The sequence below is a fragment of the Pelodiscus sinensis genome, chromosome 2 (assembly GCF_052426305.1).
Source record: "Pelodiscus sinensis isolate ZL-2025 chromosome 2, ASM5242630v1, whole genome shotgun sequence".
Taxonomy (NCBI): domain Eukaryota; kingdom Metazoa; phylum Chordata; order Testudines; family Trionychidae; genus Pelodiscus; species Pelodiscus sinensis.
Genome location: NC_143053.1, coordinates 150,659,307 through 150,678,594, shown reverse-complemented (window position 1 = coordinate 150,678,594; position 19,288 = coordinate 150,659,307). Strand labels below are relative to the sequence as shown.

General features: G+C 36.6%; 1 protein-coding gene across 4 annotated transcripts in view; it reads left to right on the top strand.

Annotated features, from left to right (window-relative positions):
• Positions 1–18,412, top strand: part of PTPN3 (protein tyrosine phosphatase non-receptor type 3) — a 316,623-nt gene extending 298,211 nt beyond the window's left edge. For all 4 annotated transcript variants that reach the window (XM_006135940.5, XM_075921606.2, XM_075921609.2 and 1 more), the window contains 3 exons: positions 3,917–4,062; positions 4,759–4,894; positions 9,430–18,412. In XM_006135940.5, the coding sequence (XP_006136002.2) occupies positions 3,917–4,062; positions 4,759–4,894; positions 9,430–9,507 (360 nt within the window). In that variant the 3' untranslated portion in view covers positions 9,508–18,412. The remainder of the gene's footprint in view (positions 1–3,916; positions 4,063–4,758; positions 4,895–9,429) is intronic.
• Positions 18,413–19,288: the final 876 nt, after the last annotated feature.

Here is a 19,288-nt window from a genome sequence, read left to right as displayed (position 1 = left end):
TTTTGGTCTTAAATTGTGTCTTTATTCCCCATCTGTAAATAGCGGATAATGCAACATCACATTAGAGGAGTGTTGTAAAGATAGATTAATTAATGTTTGTGAACTACTCGGATGCTATAGCGATGAGTGTCATACAAAATGAAGAAATTAAGTCTGTGATCAGTATCAGATTTCAGTGGTATGTAAATAAGTCCTGGGACCACGTTTTGAATGTTTAGGGTGAAAAGAATTATTGACTAGCGCTAAATTTTCAGTGGTTACATGTTTACATGTGGGAGCTGCCTCCCTCCTCCCTCACCTCCCTGCACTGCTGCCTATATATCAGAGGCCGCAGTGTGGGATGTGGGGGGGCCATTAGTCAGGAGCCAGTGCTCATGGCAAATTAAGCCAGCACTGACTCCCACCTACCTCCCCTATGTGACCCTTCTCCTGCTGCCCAGAGTACACCATGCTGCCCCCCAGGCGGCCCTGAGAGCTGTCCAAAGTGCACCACATAGCAGTCCAGTGGTAATTTAAAGGGCCAGGGGCTCCTGCCACTGCAGCAGTAGTGGTGGGTGAGAGCCCAGACCCTTTTGAATCACTGGGCTCCCGTGCTGTCGGTGGGCATGGGCAGACTACTACTTTTGCTTCTCTGTGTCAATGGTTTGCCTTTTTCCTGCCTTCCTACACGCACATGCACACAGCTCAGTTGCCTCTGACAATTACTGATATATGTTGTACCTATGTACGCATTTGGAAAAACCCAAAACCATATCAGTAATACAAGCCCTTTTTGAGAATTAAATGGGGTGACCGGCTACTGCAGCCAAAGAAGGTGACATTGGGCATAGAGAGCTGAAACTTATTCTGAGATTTAAGATTAGATTAAGCATGGTAGAGTTAGGATTTATTGACAAGAAGGGAGACATTCAAAATGTGGGCATTCTGAAAAGTAAACATTTATTGTGATAAAACATTTAAAATTTTAGTCAAAATCTTAGGAGAGCATATCAGAACAAAAGTCAGAACTGTATGAAAAGGATAATTAGAAAGGTAACTAAGATATTGAATTTGAGGAACACTGGAATATTTAGCAAAGGAGCACATTAGCCTGTAGGAGAGAATAGAACAAAGAACAAAGCACTTAAGATGCTTGTAACAACAGTTGTCTTGATGGACTAGTGTGTTCTTATTCCAGAGAGATCTTATGTAATGTGCTTGTTCATTGTATTTGATGTTTATGATCTATTTAGAAAATGCAGCTCCTAGCACACTCAAGCCTTTATTTGTGATGAGTGATAAATCCAAAAAACTGCTCAAAGTGCTATTGAATTGTAGGTGCCCCAGGTGCCTTGGTGATGTGTCTTTTCAGCGCACTCACATATGACTCAGCCTGGACTCTTTAATGAACACCTAAGATCACACCTCAGACTCCCTGGCTTATTTTAGAATGAGTCAAAATTTCATTTAGCATGAGTGCTGGGATTCATATGCACTCGAGCTTCTCCAATTAATGAGAACAAAAATGTTTTATCTGAAATATGTGTAATATCTGTTCCACCACAACTCTTTGAGGTACCAAAGCTGAGCTCCCCAAATCTAGCAGAAAAGGACTATTATAACGTGTTTCTTTTTTTCTTTGAGATGGCTTCTTCATATTCCCCCTTATGGGATTTGACTCTGGCTTTGCAGAGTTTGATAACATTCTAGAAAGCAGTGATCAAGGAGTCAACTAAGCTGCTCCTTGAGCAACAAGCAGTTTAGACCTGAGGATATAAAGGGACCACACTTATCCACCTGCCCCAGTTCCTTCCTTACTGAGACCCCAAGATAAGTTGTCGATACAAGTACCTCTTCCCTCAGCTCCTAGAGTAATTTCAGAGCAGTTGATCCCAAACTCCATAGGTTTCCAGTGTAATACAATTAACTAGCTGGTTAGTGTTAGTTTACATTGGGTGCATATTTAGGATTTACTCTGGAAGTTGGGTCCATGGATCTTCTGATAACCATTGTTGAGACCTTGCTTTCAAGAATAGTGAATTTATGCCAAGATATTTCATACCCTTCTATGTTCTTAGAGGGGGATGTATCTACATACCATTTCTACTGCCTGGAAGAAACTCAGGGCTGCTGTGCAGCATATAAGGCTTTCATGCCTTTGCTAGGTAATAGAGATTCTGCGTTGTATCATATCATATATACATGCCTGATTACTAGAAATGATACTGGATCTAATATCTTCACCTATCAACGGACGGAGCAAGCTAATTAATTGAGATGGTTGTGGCCACACTGTCCTATTATAATTTCAGCTTATAATGTTTGACACTATGAAAAGTTTTTTGTGGCCTGCTTCTCCCCCTCCCCCCATCAGAAAAAACATGGCAAACTCAAAAAGTGACCTGAGTGTGAACTCAGAGTGATATCCTGATTGTGAAAGCTGTGTGAATGAATGAGAGTATCTGTCATCTCATTTGAGTGTTAATATTGAGCTTAATGAAAATATTTAAATGTCAACATAGCTAACTATTTCAATGTTACTAAAATATGGGAGAAAGAAGGTTAAACATATTATGAAAATTTTTCACAGTCCTTGTGAGTGGTATTTCATTTTGGCATGGTGATATACTAGAACTTGAGGGAATATCACTACTTGTTTTTTCCAGTCTAACTACTGGAAAAGTCTAGTTTAAAAAGCTGAATGTGACGTGGATCAAGTCCATATTATAAAACTAGTGCTTTTCAAATGATGGCCTATGCAGGTGTTTGTATGCAGATAAAGCAGACTGAGTCAGTCACTGGACCACATTTGCATGTGAAGATGGTTGTATTCAGAGGAGTTGCTTTTGCATGATGAGAATAAATAGGAAGTTAAAAAATTGAAGTAGTTTCTAGTACATAGCTTCTTTTAACTATAATTAAATGAAAAAGAGCCCTTTATACAATAAAACTCCTTAACTAAATACATTCTTCTCATGAATGAAGTGCTTCCAACAGGCAGTATAAATATAATACATTCTTAATTTCTCTAACATATCAGTATAAACTGTACATAACCTGTCCTCTTAATAGGAATCATAATTAGCAAATATGCACAAGTAAGTTTCTGTTCTTACCAAATCCACAAATAGACTGTACATCATTTAATATTTCTCCTTTTTATAAGTATATAATATATATGTCTATTGGTCATACAGCCATATTGCCTTACACTGTAATCCCATCAAATCTCAGAGTCAGAAGGCTTGCATGGAATCAGTATTTGGAGGGAAGACCTGGAGTGCTGCAGGTAGTGATGGTGATAAGTTTGCAGGTTGGCACTGTTCCATCAGTTTCAGTGCTGAACCAACATCCCAGCATATTGTGTTGGCAAATGCTTCTGCAGATACCTTCTTTTGGATGAAGTGTAAGCAAAGGTCTATACTACTTGGTCATTAAAGAGTCTGTGTCACTTTTTGTTTGAAGGAGTGAGGTTCAGCGCCCGAGTCCTGACCATATTTCAAATCTGGTAATCGCATTCTGCCTGTAAATTTCTTTTGCAATTACTGTACAGCAGGTATTTTCTCCTTTGTGGTCTAAACTATTGTGTAATACTGTTGTGCATAGCTGTTGCCAAAAGAGATCTGCATTTCTTTGTTGGAATTAGTGTTCCTTAAGTATAATTGGGTAAAATACTTCAAAATCTTTTAAGCTGAAAGGAGCTATATATAGTTAAATATGCACCTATATATTTTTTAAATGTTGTTCTTCAAAAATCACTTATTTTGTTTTTAATAAGAAAATATTATGTTAGAAAAATCTTGCAATCTTTACAGCTGTGAAGCTTTGTGCAGCTTAGGTAAGTTTTTTAACTAAGCAAATTGCATTTCTCCATTGAACATTGGTAAAGCTGCTGCTCTACTGTATGAGATAAGGTGACATGCCCATTGAATTTCAGACAAAGGAAGAGCACACCATCACCCATCTCCAGTATGTTTCTTGGCCTGATCATGGAGTTCCTGATGACTCCAGAGACTTTTTGGAGTTTGTGACCTATATGAGGCCAAAGAGAGTGGAGAATGAGCCAGTCCTTGTTCATTGCAGGTATTTTAAATAAAAGTTCTGTTATATTGGATGCAGTCCTAGAGATATAATATTCCATCTGTCCTGTCTCAAAATAAAGGTGAAATCCTAAGGCTATAAGCCTATTAGTAAACATTCATCCAGTAGAGATAAAAGTTACAGTATTATATCTAAGAGGTTGGATTTCTTCACTATTCTCTTCATGGTTAAACTCCTTGGTTAAATTGTTCAATTATATGGCTATCTGACACTGATGTCTGTCATTCAATGTAGTAATCAACGTAATGCTTTTTAATAATCATATAATCACCTCAAAATTCTTTTTTGTGTATCCCTAAAATATAACCCATCTGTTCTAATTTTCACTTCTCAGTCTTAAGGTTCATTTTAAGAAAAATCCACAGATTAATATATCATTTTAAACTCATTATAATTTTAAAGTCATATACTAAAACTTTTGGTTTTAATTTTCTATACTTTTAATTTTATTCATGTAAAATTGCTGTTTTCTTGCAGTTGTATAAAGAAAATTTTGCTGCTGATGTCCTAAAAATATACATTGTTTTCTATTCTTAATTTTAAGAAATCTTAAGAAATCTTAATTTTATTCCTAAAGGTATTTAGAGTGTTATAATGTTAAGATATGTATTCAGTGCACAGGAAAAGCCTTATTAATTTTATTGTGTGTGTGGGGGGGGGTTCTCTTATATTTTGTAGTGCTGGAATAGGCCGCACTGGTGTACTGGTCACTATGGAAACAGCTATGTGCTTAATTGAGAAAAACCAACCTGTTTATCCACTGGATATTGTACGAAAAATGCGAGACCAGCGAGCTATGATGGTGCAAACATCAGTAAGTTAATGAGAGGGAGTCTGTTATGCATTGTGCATGCTCTGTGTTTCATGTGTCACCTAGAGAAACATAGGTTTTTCATATAAAGCTGATTTATTTGTTTGCATGATTTTCAGAGGTTTTTTTATTACATTAACTGAACACTTAAATTTATCTTCTCAAGAAGGACATTCCTGCTTGAAAGTTGTGTACTTTAGTTGTTTGTAAATATTTAAATTTTTTTTGTACCTTGCCCTTTAAAGATTCGAGTTACAAAAATAGATGCAAGTAATAAACTAGAATGAACTTTGAGTCATATTTGTGTACATTTTATATAAGATATTATGTACGCTCATTTAAAATAGAATTTAATTTGTAGATTTCTTCCTTAACAGAGAACATTACAAAGAGCCTTCTGTGACTAGAAAAGAAAAGGAAGATCTACAGATGTGATTTAAAAATAAAAATGACTATATGGGAGAGTGTTAACTGCATGTGTGGTAAAGACATTCTATGCCAATGGGAGAGAGCTCTCCTATCAGCATAATAAAGCCATCTCCACCAGAGGCAGTAGCTCTGTCGGTGGAAAAGTTCTCTCATCACTGTTCACACTGGTGCTTATGGTGGTTTAACTTAAATCACATGGGGGTAGTTTTATTCACAATGCTAAGTGACATAAGTTATGCCAACAAAAGATGTAGAATAGGCATAGCGTTCAGGAAAATTTGAATGGGGCAGTACCAATTTAAAAATTAAAAAAAACAAAACCTGGCCACCATTTCAGTTTTGAAGAGTCAAGGCCAGGAATCAGAAGGAGACTGAGGTTGGGGGAAGGGAGCAGGGAGAGAAAGCTGTAGATAACATAGGTGATAGGAACTAGTCTATGGAGAGTTTCAAAAATCAAGACACAGTTTTGAATGGGCTTTAGAAATGAATAGGTTGCCGTTGAAAATTGTGGAAGTGGAGGAGCGTGGGTCCCACTTTCTTGAACAAAGGGAATAGATTGATTAATGATGACAAGATCTGGATGCCAGTTGGAATGAGAATAATGTGCTTGTTTCCAAGGCACCAACTGTCTTCAACTAGAGTAAAGGGGTTTAAACCCACAAATGTAACAGATGAATTTGGCATCTTTTATCTCTTGGAACTTCAGAAGGCACGACATAAGAAATTCATGACAGTTCTCATTCAAGCAAAGGAAAGGGAAAGCTAACTGAGAGAGTTGTTAACTCTGTTTAGTAATGAATTAATGACGTTGAGGGCAGGCTGTGTGATTGACCAGTGTAATTATTCTATTGCATCCAAAAAACTGTGTTATAAGAATGTTAAAATTACAAAGGCAAGCCCTCAGGATTAAGTTTCTGTGCAACCTTAATTCTGCTCCTTTGGGCATATTCATTATGATAGTCTTCAATTACATAATTACATGCTATTTTTTCCATGGGGTGCCTGCCTCGTGCAGTGAACACTTGTTTTTATCCTTCTTATTTTGTACATAGTCTCAAGCCTAACTAATGGCATACCATCTAATCTTTGCTCTGAATACAAAATTACTAATTCCCCTTGGTGTATTTTTGTGGCACTCATCTGAGTGTTTCAGAAGCATTAATGTACTTATTTTCACAACACAGTTGTGAGATTAGGTGGTGGTGATAATAACATTTGGACAGAACAAGAACTAAAGCACAAAGAGATGAAAAGCCAAATTTGTTGTGTTCATTAAAATCACAAGTGCTTTCTCTCTCCCGAGGATTAAGTTTTATTTTTCCTTTCCTGAGGTAGGAAGGACATGCCCAAAACATTTCAAGTCAGTAAATCTAGTTTCCCTGACTGTGTCTTCAGCCTGGAGTCTTACAAGAAATTTAGGGCTAGATATATAAAAAAAGGAACTAGGTATGTAAATTCCACTTCAGGTGCTTGAATCCAAATCAGGACCCATTGAGTTTCATAAAGTCCCAATTTAGTTACTGCTAAACCGTAGGTGCCTAAAATTGCTTGGTGCCTAATTTTTTGGAGTGAAAGTGCCTTATGTCCATATGTTCCTGCCTCTGTGCATGCACGCTGCAGCACATCCAGACACCAAAGTTATAATGACATGTATAAATCAGGGGAAGACAGTTCTTTCACTTAGGGCCCAACGTGGTAAGTGTACTTAGAGCTGGCACCCTAATCAAGCTCATACAAAGCAGTTAACACATGAGGGGAGGGCAGGACATTGATCTTTCTTGTAACTTTTAGCTCAATGGTTAGAGTACTCCCCTGAGATGTGGAAGACCCTGGTTCATGTACCTCCTCTACCAAAGTGATTTGAACTGATATCTGACACCTCCTCATATAAATACCCTTTCCATTAGGCTCCAGGATATTTTATTGTGTCTTCTTCAATCTCTTAGGTTGAAGCAGTGTTGCTGTGAAAATTTTTAAAAAGTCATTGGGTAAGGAGAGAGCCTAACACTGCATTCTGGTGGTTAGAATACTCACCTTGGAGTTTGGGAGACTCCAGATCCTGTCTCTGTGCACCAATGACCTTTTTAACGATGTATCCATAGTGGAATAGTTTCAACGGGAGAGACTAAGGGCGCTTCACATCAGAATATTTTCAAAGCACTTTGAATTTGTATAGCATTTCCTGTGTTCAAAGCAGACATGTTCTAGTAGATAGTGAGGCAAAAGAGAATTAGTTTGGCTATGGCATACAGATCACAACAAGAGGGAAGGTACAGTGGAAAATATTCAGAAATGAATAACTTTCTTCAGATAATTATTTAATTGATTACATTAAGACTTTAGGGAGAGATTTAGCAAGGAGGATTGTTAAGCTGCTTCATAACATGGAGTTGTTAGCTGGCTGAGAATCCAGTGGATTTCCTTTAGTCCTAATTTACTGTATAACAACTTTTTCTTTTTCAGGAGTTATATACTGAGTCAGCATCTTAGAAACTTGAGATTGAATGGTGATATACATAGAAGGGGTAGCAATACATGAAAGAAGAGATAGAAGTCTTAAAATCAGATTTGATGATGACGGCTATGAATAGATTCATAACTTTTAAAAAAGGCTAACCTTGGCATGAGAATTCAGTTGAGTGAGCAATAAAAATGTAACCAATGACAATTAGAAAGCCAAAGAAAACAAGTAATCACTGTCTGCATCATAGGAAGCAATGATGAAACATCCAATCTTGTATCTAAGTAGGTTGCTTACGCAGTAGAGTTACAGAAGTAATAAATCAGGGAATTAAATATCATAGTTGACTTTTGATGGCAGTGATGAAAAATGCAAATGACTAGCAACGAAGGAAAAGTCAAAATAATTGACAAATATAAACAGAAGAACAAACATCACAGTTATACGAACAAACCGATATTTGAGGTGGGAGTAGTTGACTGTAGAGTTGAGGGGAGGAAAGCATGAACATTAGCTGCAAAAAGTAAACTTACATTGCCAAACTTTCAAGTTTATTTTAGCCAATTTGGTAAAGCACAAGGGGGAAAGTCACTATCAGGTAAAGCACAGTGATAACGTATTAAAAATCAAGACCTAAATGCAACTGCTCTGAAGCCAGCATAAAAGTGAAGGTAACAATCCCATCGCCTTGTTTCGGGACCCTACAGTTACAACATAATGAAATTTCAGGTTTAAAGAGCTGAAAACATGAAATTTACCATTTTTCAAATCCTATGACTGTGAAATTGCCATAAAGGGCCATGAATTTGGTAGGGCCCTAATTATAAATGAGATCAAAATGTTGGAGATATGAGAGAAAGTGAGGTAGGTGTTGTAGTTCAGCGTGCTATCAAAAGTCTGTGCCCCCCTGCCTGTTTTCTGTCCTGAAAAGAGAAGATATATACAAAACTGAACTACTTCCATTTCAACTTGTGTAGCAGTGTTGACACATTTTGGAAGATAAAACCCTTTGTTTAAGGATTTTAATTGAAAAACATGAAGTACATTAGCTACCTTCCATTTGTTAAATTAAGAGACTCTAATGCATTTCCCTTATTGTGGTTTGCATGCTTTGAAGACTCAAGTAATGTATATTAAAAGGATGGATAAAATTACTATCATTTAAATGATCAATTAACATCAGTACAAATTACAGCATCAAGTATATGAAAGCAAATAATTGTTACAAATTAGTTTCAATTCAAATGGCTATTTGAGCTAAGGAAACAGATGCACAAATGCAGACGTTCATTCTGGTTAAATCTTGTCTCTTGGATGTTGTACATTGTACTCATTAAAGTTACCAGGAAACTCGTGCTTGCATCTGAGGTAAAAATTTTCACCGTACAACATTTGGCATTTGTTGAAGTATAAATGCTGCCCATAGCACTGCGGGGTGTCGTCATCATATTTTTATTTTCTCTATCTTTATGTCTGTCGTCTTCTCTTGCACATGTTTCTGTGCCAGAGGTGGCAGTGGTGGAAGATAGTTTATAGTGTTCAGTATTACACTATAATCAAAAGCTTATAACTGATAAGAGCAACCACTAATATTTTTATTCATTCTTTTTTGTTTGTTTGTTTGTTTGTTTGTTTTTTTGTTACACAGACTCAGTACAAGTTTGTGTGTGAAGCTATTCTTCGTGTTTACAAGGAAGGATTAGTTCGACCACTGGATTCCAGTTAGTACAACTGTGAAAGGATTAATTTCTTCCTCCTAAAAGCAACCAGATGTCATAAAGCAAGAGTCTCATTTCTGTAAGTGATTAGAGGATTCATCACAAGCCCATGGAAGTCAGATAAGCACATTTGAACTGTGGCACTTTACATTTCTGTAGAAGATGACTAAATCATGTACAGTATAAAGAAGACGTGTATATATGTATATGAGAGCAGTTGTGCATAATATGCATTATATACATATTGAAAAGAAAAAAATCAAGGAAACCTTAGTTTATAATCTGTACATAACCTGCTACAAAAACAAGTTTTCCATGAGAAGTTACTTTAACCCTGGTGTTTACCATTCTTAAATACAAAAGGAAAGCAAACAATATTAATAAAGCGTCCCAAACTATGAGGTGTTGAAAGACTTCATCTACTATTGAAATCAATGGGAGCTGAATGCTCAAGATCTTGCAAGTTGGGTACCAGAATATCAATATACAAAATTAATCTTATTTGATTCATAGAGGTTTGTCAGACATTCTGTATAAACAGAATGACAAGGGTTAAACCCTTAATATGTTCAGTAAGACCTGGAACAATTAAAGAATTAACTCCCATCAATCTAATTGCAAGTACACCAGTTATACAAATAATTTTTTGATAAATCAAACATAGCATACCCGACATGCAAACTAATGCTGCTCTGCAGGCTTTATTGAGATCTTCCACAGCTTGGTGGTGGGGGGTTTTTTTTTTTCTTCGTTTTCTTAACTTTTCAATAGTTTGCCTATTTCCTCTAGCCTCTTTTGTTCTACTTTCTACCTGAATATGGTACTTCCTGTTTATACTTAGTTTCACTGTTTTCTTGTGTTTTTCTCTTTATAGACTGAAAGCATTTAAATCAAATATTTATCTTATTTATCTTTATTTCCCAATGTATTTATTACTTCTCACAGGCAGGCATTGGCTATGCACATCAACTGTTAAATACTTTAAATGCACACTGGCCCAATCCAGTAATGAAAAAAATTACTACTGTACCTATTAAAAGTGTTGCTGCTAATTCAAAGTGTATAGCTTGCAAGGACAGGGGCTACTATGTTCAGATAAGATGATAAAACATTGACTTCAACAGTGTCATTCAATAGAAATCTTATTCTGATTCAGTGAAATGCAGTAGTGTGAGGTACTGGTCTTTCATGTTTCTTTCCTTTGTATAAATGCAATTAAGTCCATATGAAGACTTCTGTGTAAAGAGAGAGAGAGAGAATGTGTGCTTTGCTAAATACTTCACCATAAGATACAACGGTTTCCATTTCATTTCAAAGGGGAGAATTGGACTTTCTGAACAATATAACCACATTTGTATAATGTTAATTTATTCTGAATACACTTTTTGCTTGTCCTAGGTAATTCTGTATTTGTGAATAGTGTGTTAATTTTAAAGAAAATATTCTATCAGTTTGTATATAATTCTGTTATTTAAGGATTCATTCTAAATAAGGAAAGTTGTGTAAAATTTATAATAAGCATATATGCCAGATGTTTATATATGTGTAGAAAAATCTGATTTTCTCCTTTATTTATACACACAAAATATAGTTCTAACATTATGAATAATATCATAATACAACATATTATTTTATAGAAACAACTACACCTCCATATGCTACACTCTGCAATGACATCCAATAGACTTTTTTCAGAAGAAAATTGTTTGGAAGCAGGAGTCTAGATCATTCATCCTTGTGTTCTGCAGATTGGTCCCTTCTTGGGGATTACATCATTAGTCATAGTTGGCGGGGAAGAGTTTTTTGGTACTTCTCTTTATCTAGTACTGGTCAGGACAAATGGGGTTAAATAGCATCGTAGCTAATGTATATAAGTTCACTACCAGGAGGTTTCCTTTTATTATATCTCTGGGCTCCTTTGCATCCAGTCAGCACTTTCAGAAGTAGCACTGCCTCCTTCCTACCCTCATCCTCCAGGTCCTGAAGTGCAGCTTATAGTTCACCTTACTGGCAATTGATAGTGTGACAGGAGCCATAAAAGAAATCTAGAAAAGAGCATAAGAGGACAATAAGAACCTTTGGAGACCGCCTTGTGGTATACATTTAATTGCTTAAAATATTTTACTATTTTTATCCTATTTGTGTTCCAGGAGGTTAATGTGTTTCTGCTACTACTTAGGCTTCTCTTTATTATGTCAAGCATATAATGCTCTTACCAAAATGCAGTAAGTTTCTTCCAGTACATAACTTCAGTATCTTCCAGCTGTGCTGTACAGCTTTGCCTTATACATTCGTGTGTGCATTTAAAAGAGTGCAATCAGATTTTGCTATATAAAGCTTCTCCTTTTTGGTCTGGTAGATCTAGAGAAAATAGTGCATTTTATTTTGAATTTTTTCAATTAATATTTGGGTTCTCAGAAAACATATAAGGCACTGGTTCCTGCTATAGCATTAACTTGAAATAGCTGTTTAAAAAGACAATTTGATCTCTGTAATAAGTCTATACTTTTTAAGAGCAAATATTAACTTGAAACTGACCAGTACGTTGCTTCTATTTCACAGTCTTACTGGGCTTTGCACATGTACAATAAGCTTTTTTTTTTTCTTTCTTTTCTTTTTAAATGCCCAATATGGGCCTTCAGGGAATGTGTGGTGATTTTGCACTAGGTTATATAAACCTTAACATTTGATCTTGCAACAGAATAATAATAAATAGAAAGGTCTTTTCAACTCTGATGTTTTTGTCACAATTGTATCAACTTTAGCAAGATGTGTGGGTAATTATAGATGCACAATTGTTATTTGATAATAAGTGGGAGATAAGCTCTTAAACCCTAAAATACTTACCTGCCAGAGTGGAGTAGACAAGTATAAAAGGCAATGTTGTGAAGCCAAGAGTCCACATACACCAACACAAGCATTCTTACCTCATTTTTTCTTGTTAGTATGTAGTCAATTCATTAAAATAGTATAGTATTCAAAATTCATAGCTTGGAAAAAATAGGCCTTATGTATTCTTGTCCATTGGTATAAGTACTAATTTTTATTTTTCTGAAGTTGGTTAAACTTTAAACCAAAGTAGTTTTAGCTTTGCTACTCAAGTAAACCAACATGCCTGTTACAAATGTTTTCAGAATTTTGTCCAAGGAGCCCTATGCTTGATGTTCCATAGCTATAGTAAGAGTTGCAGATTTTACCCTATTTTGAAAATAAAAATGGTGCCATAAACTCAAGAATGCCTTCAGTATATATATTAGGTCTAATCCAATTAATACAACAAAAAAGAAAAGATATCAAAGATTGAATACTACTTGTTTAATACTGCTAGGCAGACCATAAATAGACCATTCTGCACTTGTGGGATTGTGCCAACTTTTCTCCACAAATTTTTCAATTTTGTTGGCAGTTACCTTGTCATTTGAGCTTTCTCCTTAATTATGTGTAATTAATATGTAACTTAATTGTTCGGCAATATATTGGAGATTATATTTGATTCTTTTTACCGTACATCTAATTTTTTTCTTGTGAAATATTCAGTAAATTGTTTTAAAAGAACAGAAATTCAGAAACAGTATTGAGCTATGTTTGTTTTATTCTCAATGTAATAATTAACCAACAAGAAAAAATGACATTCCTAGTATATAGTGTGCCAAAATGTCATGTCCCTATGTGCCCTGCCTTAAAGGCTTGCTGGGTTCGTGCTTGATAAACTTAAAAATAATCAAAATAGAACATCTTAAAAGGTTAATATAATCTTCCTCAAATTTTCTTGATGGTGTTATTCTCAGACATCCTTTAAGAAAACATTTTGAGGCAAATTTATTTTATTCATTCACATAAAAGCCTTTCTAGAAATAATGTGCACTAGGAAATGCTTGTATATCCATTGTTGACCTTACAATTATTCTAATTATTAAAAAGCTTGTATTAATTGAAACTATATAGAAGCTAAAGTTATTTCATGAAACACTTAAAGGGAGATGAAAACCAAGTGAATGATCAATTCATTATTTAATACATAAATGTTTTCATTAAATGTGTTCCCTCGCATATAGGATCTAACACTGATAGCATTAAACCATCTCAGATTACTGTCCATTCTAGCAGTAGCATTATATTAATGGACTAAATATGACAATTTAATGTTATATGATTGGATTCAACATTCAGCTTATTTCTTTTTCCAATCATGCAGTTGCATAGTACAGAAGACATCCATATAAAAATGGTCATAATAGATCAGACTGAAGAATCCTGGGTTATTATTGAATAATCCATCCAGTTTCATTCAGTATGATTCTAGCAATCAAAGGTTTAGGGACACCCAGAGGATGCAATCCCTGACTATTGTGGCTAATAGCCATTCAACTTCATGCATTTACGTAATACTTTTTTGAACTCATTTATTCTTTTGGCCTTCACAACATCCCCTGACAAGAAATTACGCGTGTTGTCTATGAGTTGGGGGAAGAAGTACTTCCAAATATTTCCTTTAAATCTATTTAAAAGATTATGTTGCCCATTAATTCCATTAGGTAACTCCTGGTTCTTGGGTTATGTGATGGGATAAATACACTTCCTTATTCACTTTCTGCACACCAATCATGATTTTATAGAGCTTTATTATATCCGCCCTACCCCCTTAGTCACCTGTTTTCCAAGAGGAACAGTCCTAGTCTTCTTAATCTTTTCTCAGATGAAAGCTGTTCTATACCCTTCCTCATTTTTGTTTCTCTTCTCTCTATTTTTTCTAATTCTATATATCTTTTTTGAGACAGGCCAACCAGATCTGCACCCAGTATTCAAGATGTGGGCATACAATTAATTTATATATTATGGTATTTTATATCTTACTATCTATCATGTTCCTAATGGTTTCTAACATCGTTAGATTTTTTGACTGCTGCTGTACATTACACAAATGTTTTCAAAACGGCTTATGATGACTGCAAGATATCACTCTTGCATGGTAACAGCTTATTTAGAACCCCTTATTTTTATGTACAGTTGGGATTATTTTCTCCAATGTGCAGGGCGAGCCGAGCCGCGATGAACCCTGCTCGCCAGCTGCACTGTCCAGCGATCTTCACATGTGCAGATCGTTCTGCGCATGCGCAGATCGCCCAAACCCGGCTCTTCCGTGTTGTAATCTACACGCCAAGCGCGAGTAGATTACATAGTTTGTCGAGCCCTGCCAATGTGCATTACTTTGCTTTTGTCTGCCATCTTCTTGCCTAGTCACCCAGTTTTGTGAGAGCCCTTTGTAACTCTTCACAGGCAGCCTTGGATTTACACTATTAGTAATTTAGTCTTGGCTGCAAAATTTGCCATCTCACTGTTTACCCCCTTTACATTTTTATGAATATGTTGAACAGCACAGGTTCTAGTACAGGTCCCTGCGACCCTCTCTCTTCATCTCTCTAATGTAAAAAATTACTATTTATTCTTAATCTTTCTTTCCTGTCTTTTAACCAGTTACTGGTCCATGAGAGAATCTTCCCTGTAATCCCATGACTAGTGGTGTTGGACTTTGTCAAAGGCTTTCTGAAAGTCCAATACACTAATACCAACTGGATCACCCTTGTTCACATGCTTGTTGGCCCCCCCCCCCCCTCAAAAAAAGAATTCTAATAGGTTGGTGAGGCGTGCTTTCCCTTTACAAAAGCTGTGTTGACTCTTTCCCAACATACCACATTTATGTACTTGTCTGATAGTTTTGTTCTTTACTACAGTTTCAACCAATTTATCTGATACTCAAGTTAGGTGTATTGACCTGTACAGGCAGTCCCCGGGTTACGTACAAGATAGGGACCGTAGGTTTGTTCTTAAGTTGAATTTGTATGTAAGTCGGAACTGGCGTCCAGATTCAGCCGCTGTTGAAACTGACCAACAGCGGCTGAATCAGACACGCCTGGGGCAGAGCAGCTGGAGTGCTGCTGGGTTGGTCTGGTAGCGCCGACCCTTGGCGTGGCGGGACCAACCTGGCAGCACCCTAGCTGCTCTTGGGGATGCTTGGGGCAGAGCAGCTGGGGTGCTGCTGGGTTGATCCCCCAGCGCCGCTCCTCAGCGCTGTGGGACCAACCCGGCAGCACCCCAGCTGCTTTACCCCAGGCGTCGGCGAGAAAAGCCTGGTCTGCTGGGGGGGCGGGAGGGGAGCGAGACCAGGGAGACACGGAGCATCTTTTCTCGCCGCAGAGGACGCGATCAGCGGGACCGCAGCGTGTCTCGGCGGTCCCGCCACCCGCGTCCTCCGTGGCAAGAAAAGCTGCTCCGCGTCTCCCTGGTCTGCTGGGGGGGGGGGGAGAGCTAGCTCTGCGTCTCCCTGGTCTGCTGGGGGGAAGCGCCCCCCCCACGCCGCCGGAGGCGGCGACAGTGGGGGAGGCACCCTGCACTAGCTGCGCCCCACCCCCCCGTTCGTAACTAGGGGTCCGACTTAAGTCGGGCTGATGTAACCCGGGGACTGCCTGTAATAGCCAGGATCACTTCTAAAGCCTTTTTAAAAAAATTGATGCTACATTAGCTATGCCCTAGTCATCTGGTACAGAGACTGTACGTAGTGATTCTGCAATTTTATATGCAGAATCACAGAGAACTGTTCTGTACTGGGATAAAGATAGGAGAGGGAGTGTAGAGTAGGAATACACTAAATTCCAAAAAATGGTAGCCATTAGTACTATGTGTTTCATTTATAATATTATAAAGTTTCCACTAATTAACTTTCCAACGAGATACATAGTAAACTGTATTCTAAAGATTGCCTGTACATACACAAAAAATGAGCTATCCCTGGTTTTTCTTAATACTTTTTGGAGGGATCTCAGATTATATTTTTATGAGCTGCTTCATCTGATCTGAAGGGATAAAGGTTGTGAATCTTCCATTCTCCAAATTATTAATTAATCATTTATATTAAATAGGTGTAGACATAAGCTGCAAGGGTTTCATTAAAATTCCCTTTCAGTTTTCAGTTGCTCAACTTTCAGTTTTAGTTCTTCTGATGTGATCGTTTCAGTAGTTCTCCAGTCATCATTGGTTCTGTCTGTACTACAGACGTTTATCCCATTGTTACTAAAACCAGTTCAGCTTTGTGTTAGCAGCATTAGTATCCTGTGAACAGACAAATTATGTTGCCATCTATGTTTTGAACAGCATATTATTTATATTTGCTGCAAATAAAGTGAGATAGTGCTGAAGTATTTGCTGCTATTCTGTTGGTGTCAGCAAAGTGAGAATTATCTGAAAGAGTGGGGGTGAATTTTTTTAGGGCAGTGAGGACCTAAATTTCTATCTTAACTAATGAGCAGAACAAATTCTTTAAAAAAGAAGTCTTAAAACATAAAAAGTGAAAGAGTGCAAGTTCAATACTGTTTATTTTCCTTGAAAATTTGTTTATATATGTTAATTTTGTAGGAGTGAATGGAAACCAATCTTCCTACTTAATAGAAAGCCCCGTTCATGTTTTTTCCTGTCAAAGTTGACTTATGAAGGATATAATAAATTGGACTTGTGCCCTTTATGATTTCAATGGTGTGTTTAAAAAAAAAAAAAAAAAAAAAAGCCTGAAAGTTGCATTTCTTAAAAAAAGCTGATGATAGTTTTCTGTTTATTTTTTAGTTATGCATGTCTTGGAAAAGTCCATGGTGACTGAAGAACTAGTAAAATTATGACATCATAAATGTTGAGGACTTGAGAAGGGAAAGGATTGTTAGCCAGAGAGCCATACCAATAAGCATTTTGGGTAAAGGATGTCATTGCTAAATAGGCCAATCTCCAGCCTTTTAATTGAGGTGAGAGAGTTTACAATGTACTTGCTGTTAGGTCTTCAAGAACTCCCTTGAAAAGAACCTATTTGATATCCTAGTCTATTCTAGCCCACTCTTCAAGTGAGCAAACATTATTCATTTGCAGTCTTTTGTAGATCATCTTCAAGTTTTACTGGGAGAAATCAGTTTGTTTTCTGTCCGAGAGGATGAAAACTACATGCTATCTAGGGAAGAAAATTCAAAATACCTGAGAGTCAGCTTAGATAAGTTTTGGTTTTCCTCTAGCAAATGATAGTTTGGCAAAGTAACAGTTGACTGTCATTATCAATCAGTATCCATCCTTCTGATTTAAGGCTTAATTTACTTGAATGATGGTCTGTTGTTAAATTTATCTTTTTTAATTTGCAGTAGAAATTGGATTATGAGGAAGGGGAATTAGGTACTCACGCAAATGTAAATATCAAAACCAGGTTTTACAAAATAAATGGCAAAAGTTAATGCATGTATTCCAGTTTTCTGTACTGAGTAGTAACAATAATTTATCTGTTTTTGCACTTTTTTGCATATAGAGAGAGAGAGAGAAAATGGAGCAGACCAATCTTACCAAAGCTTTAAGATGTCATAAGTATACATAATAATAAATGTTATTAAAAGTTGGTCTTTGTTTTGTTTGACATGTCCTGTTCTCTCTCTTACTGGAATAAAATATGAGACTTGGAGAAGCTAGAAATGTGACAAACAACTTGAAAAGTTTCCATTATTTCAATGACTAAATTTATATTTTTATATATGTGCAGGTAGAGGTTTTTATCTATGGTGTAGGCAAAGCATGTAAAATAGTACATTTTTAATTATTCTATCTATTTTTGTTAATGTTTGTGTCTATGCCACTGGATAATGTTTTCTTTTGAGATCTTAGTTGCCAGTGCATAAAAGGAGTAAAAGATTTGATATGTTGGTGGAGGGGGAGGAGGAAGGGAGATAATTCTGTATCTTTCACTGCGCTTGTCTTTTGAATCATTAAAATGTAAATTGATGTTAATATTTCAAAGCTTAATTTATTGTTCAAAAATGTAGACACATTTTTCCTGAAATGAATGTAACATTTTTATTTTTTATTTTTATAGGAATAAAATATTGGTTAATGTTTTTCAGTATATTTCCTTGGGTTATTGCACCTGTTCTGGATACATTATTATGGCCGCCACTGACGTTATTGGTTAAAGGCGATTGGTGAAATAAAGCATTTTTATTAGCTTTGGTAGTCACTTTATTCAAGGGGGGGGGAAATCTTGAGTACTATGAAAGCATGGTTTACTAACTTTTCTTCAGATGGACCCTAGTGAAAATTGAATTTGGTTGCTGCCAGAATGCTGATGTTAGCATAAAACATCTAAAGCTCCTTAATGTTATCTGCATATGGCCCTCAGTAGAGCCCTGCAAATCCACTTTTTATTCATGAATATCCATGAATGTGGATGTGACTATCTATGACCCATTTTTGTGGTTATGGATACAAATTTTGTATCTAGAATCCTGCAGATATCAGCCGGTATTGGCATCTGTGGCTGTGGATATCCACAGATCATTTTTGTAGATGTGGATACCAATTTTATATCCGCACAGAGCTATCTGCCTCAGTTCTTTTCAGAAGGGTACAAATCAGTGAATTTTCATCTCCATGTCTGTATAACCATTTATCTCTCTATTAATAATGTCAATTGGGATACCAGGTAGTGTTAATTATGATGATGGTTTTATGACACAGGTATGTGTACTACCAGTAGAACTAAATATACCAATTTACTCCTCATAACCTATCAAATTCTCAGTCTACACTAGGAAATTAGCTTGACATAATTACATTGCTCAGGGGTGCAAAACATCCACACTACTGAACAACACAACTATACCAACCTATCCTGATGTAGACAGTATTAAGATGACAGAATTCTGTTAACCTAGCTATCTCCTCTTGGGAAGGTGGAGTATCTACATCAATGGGAGAGTCCTTCACATTGGCATC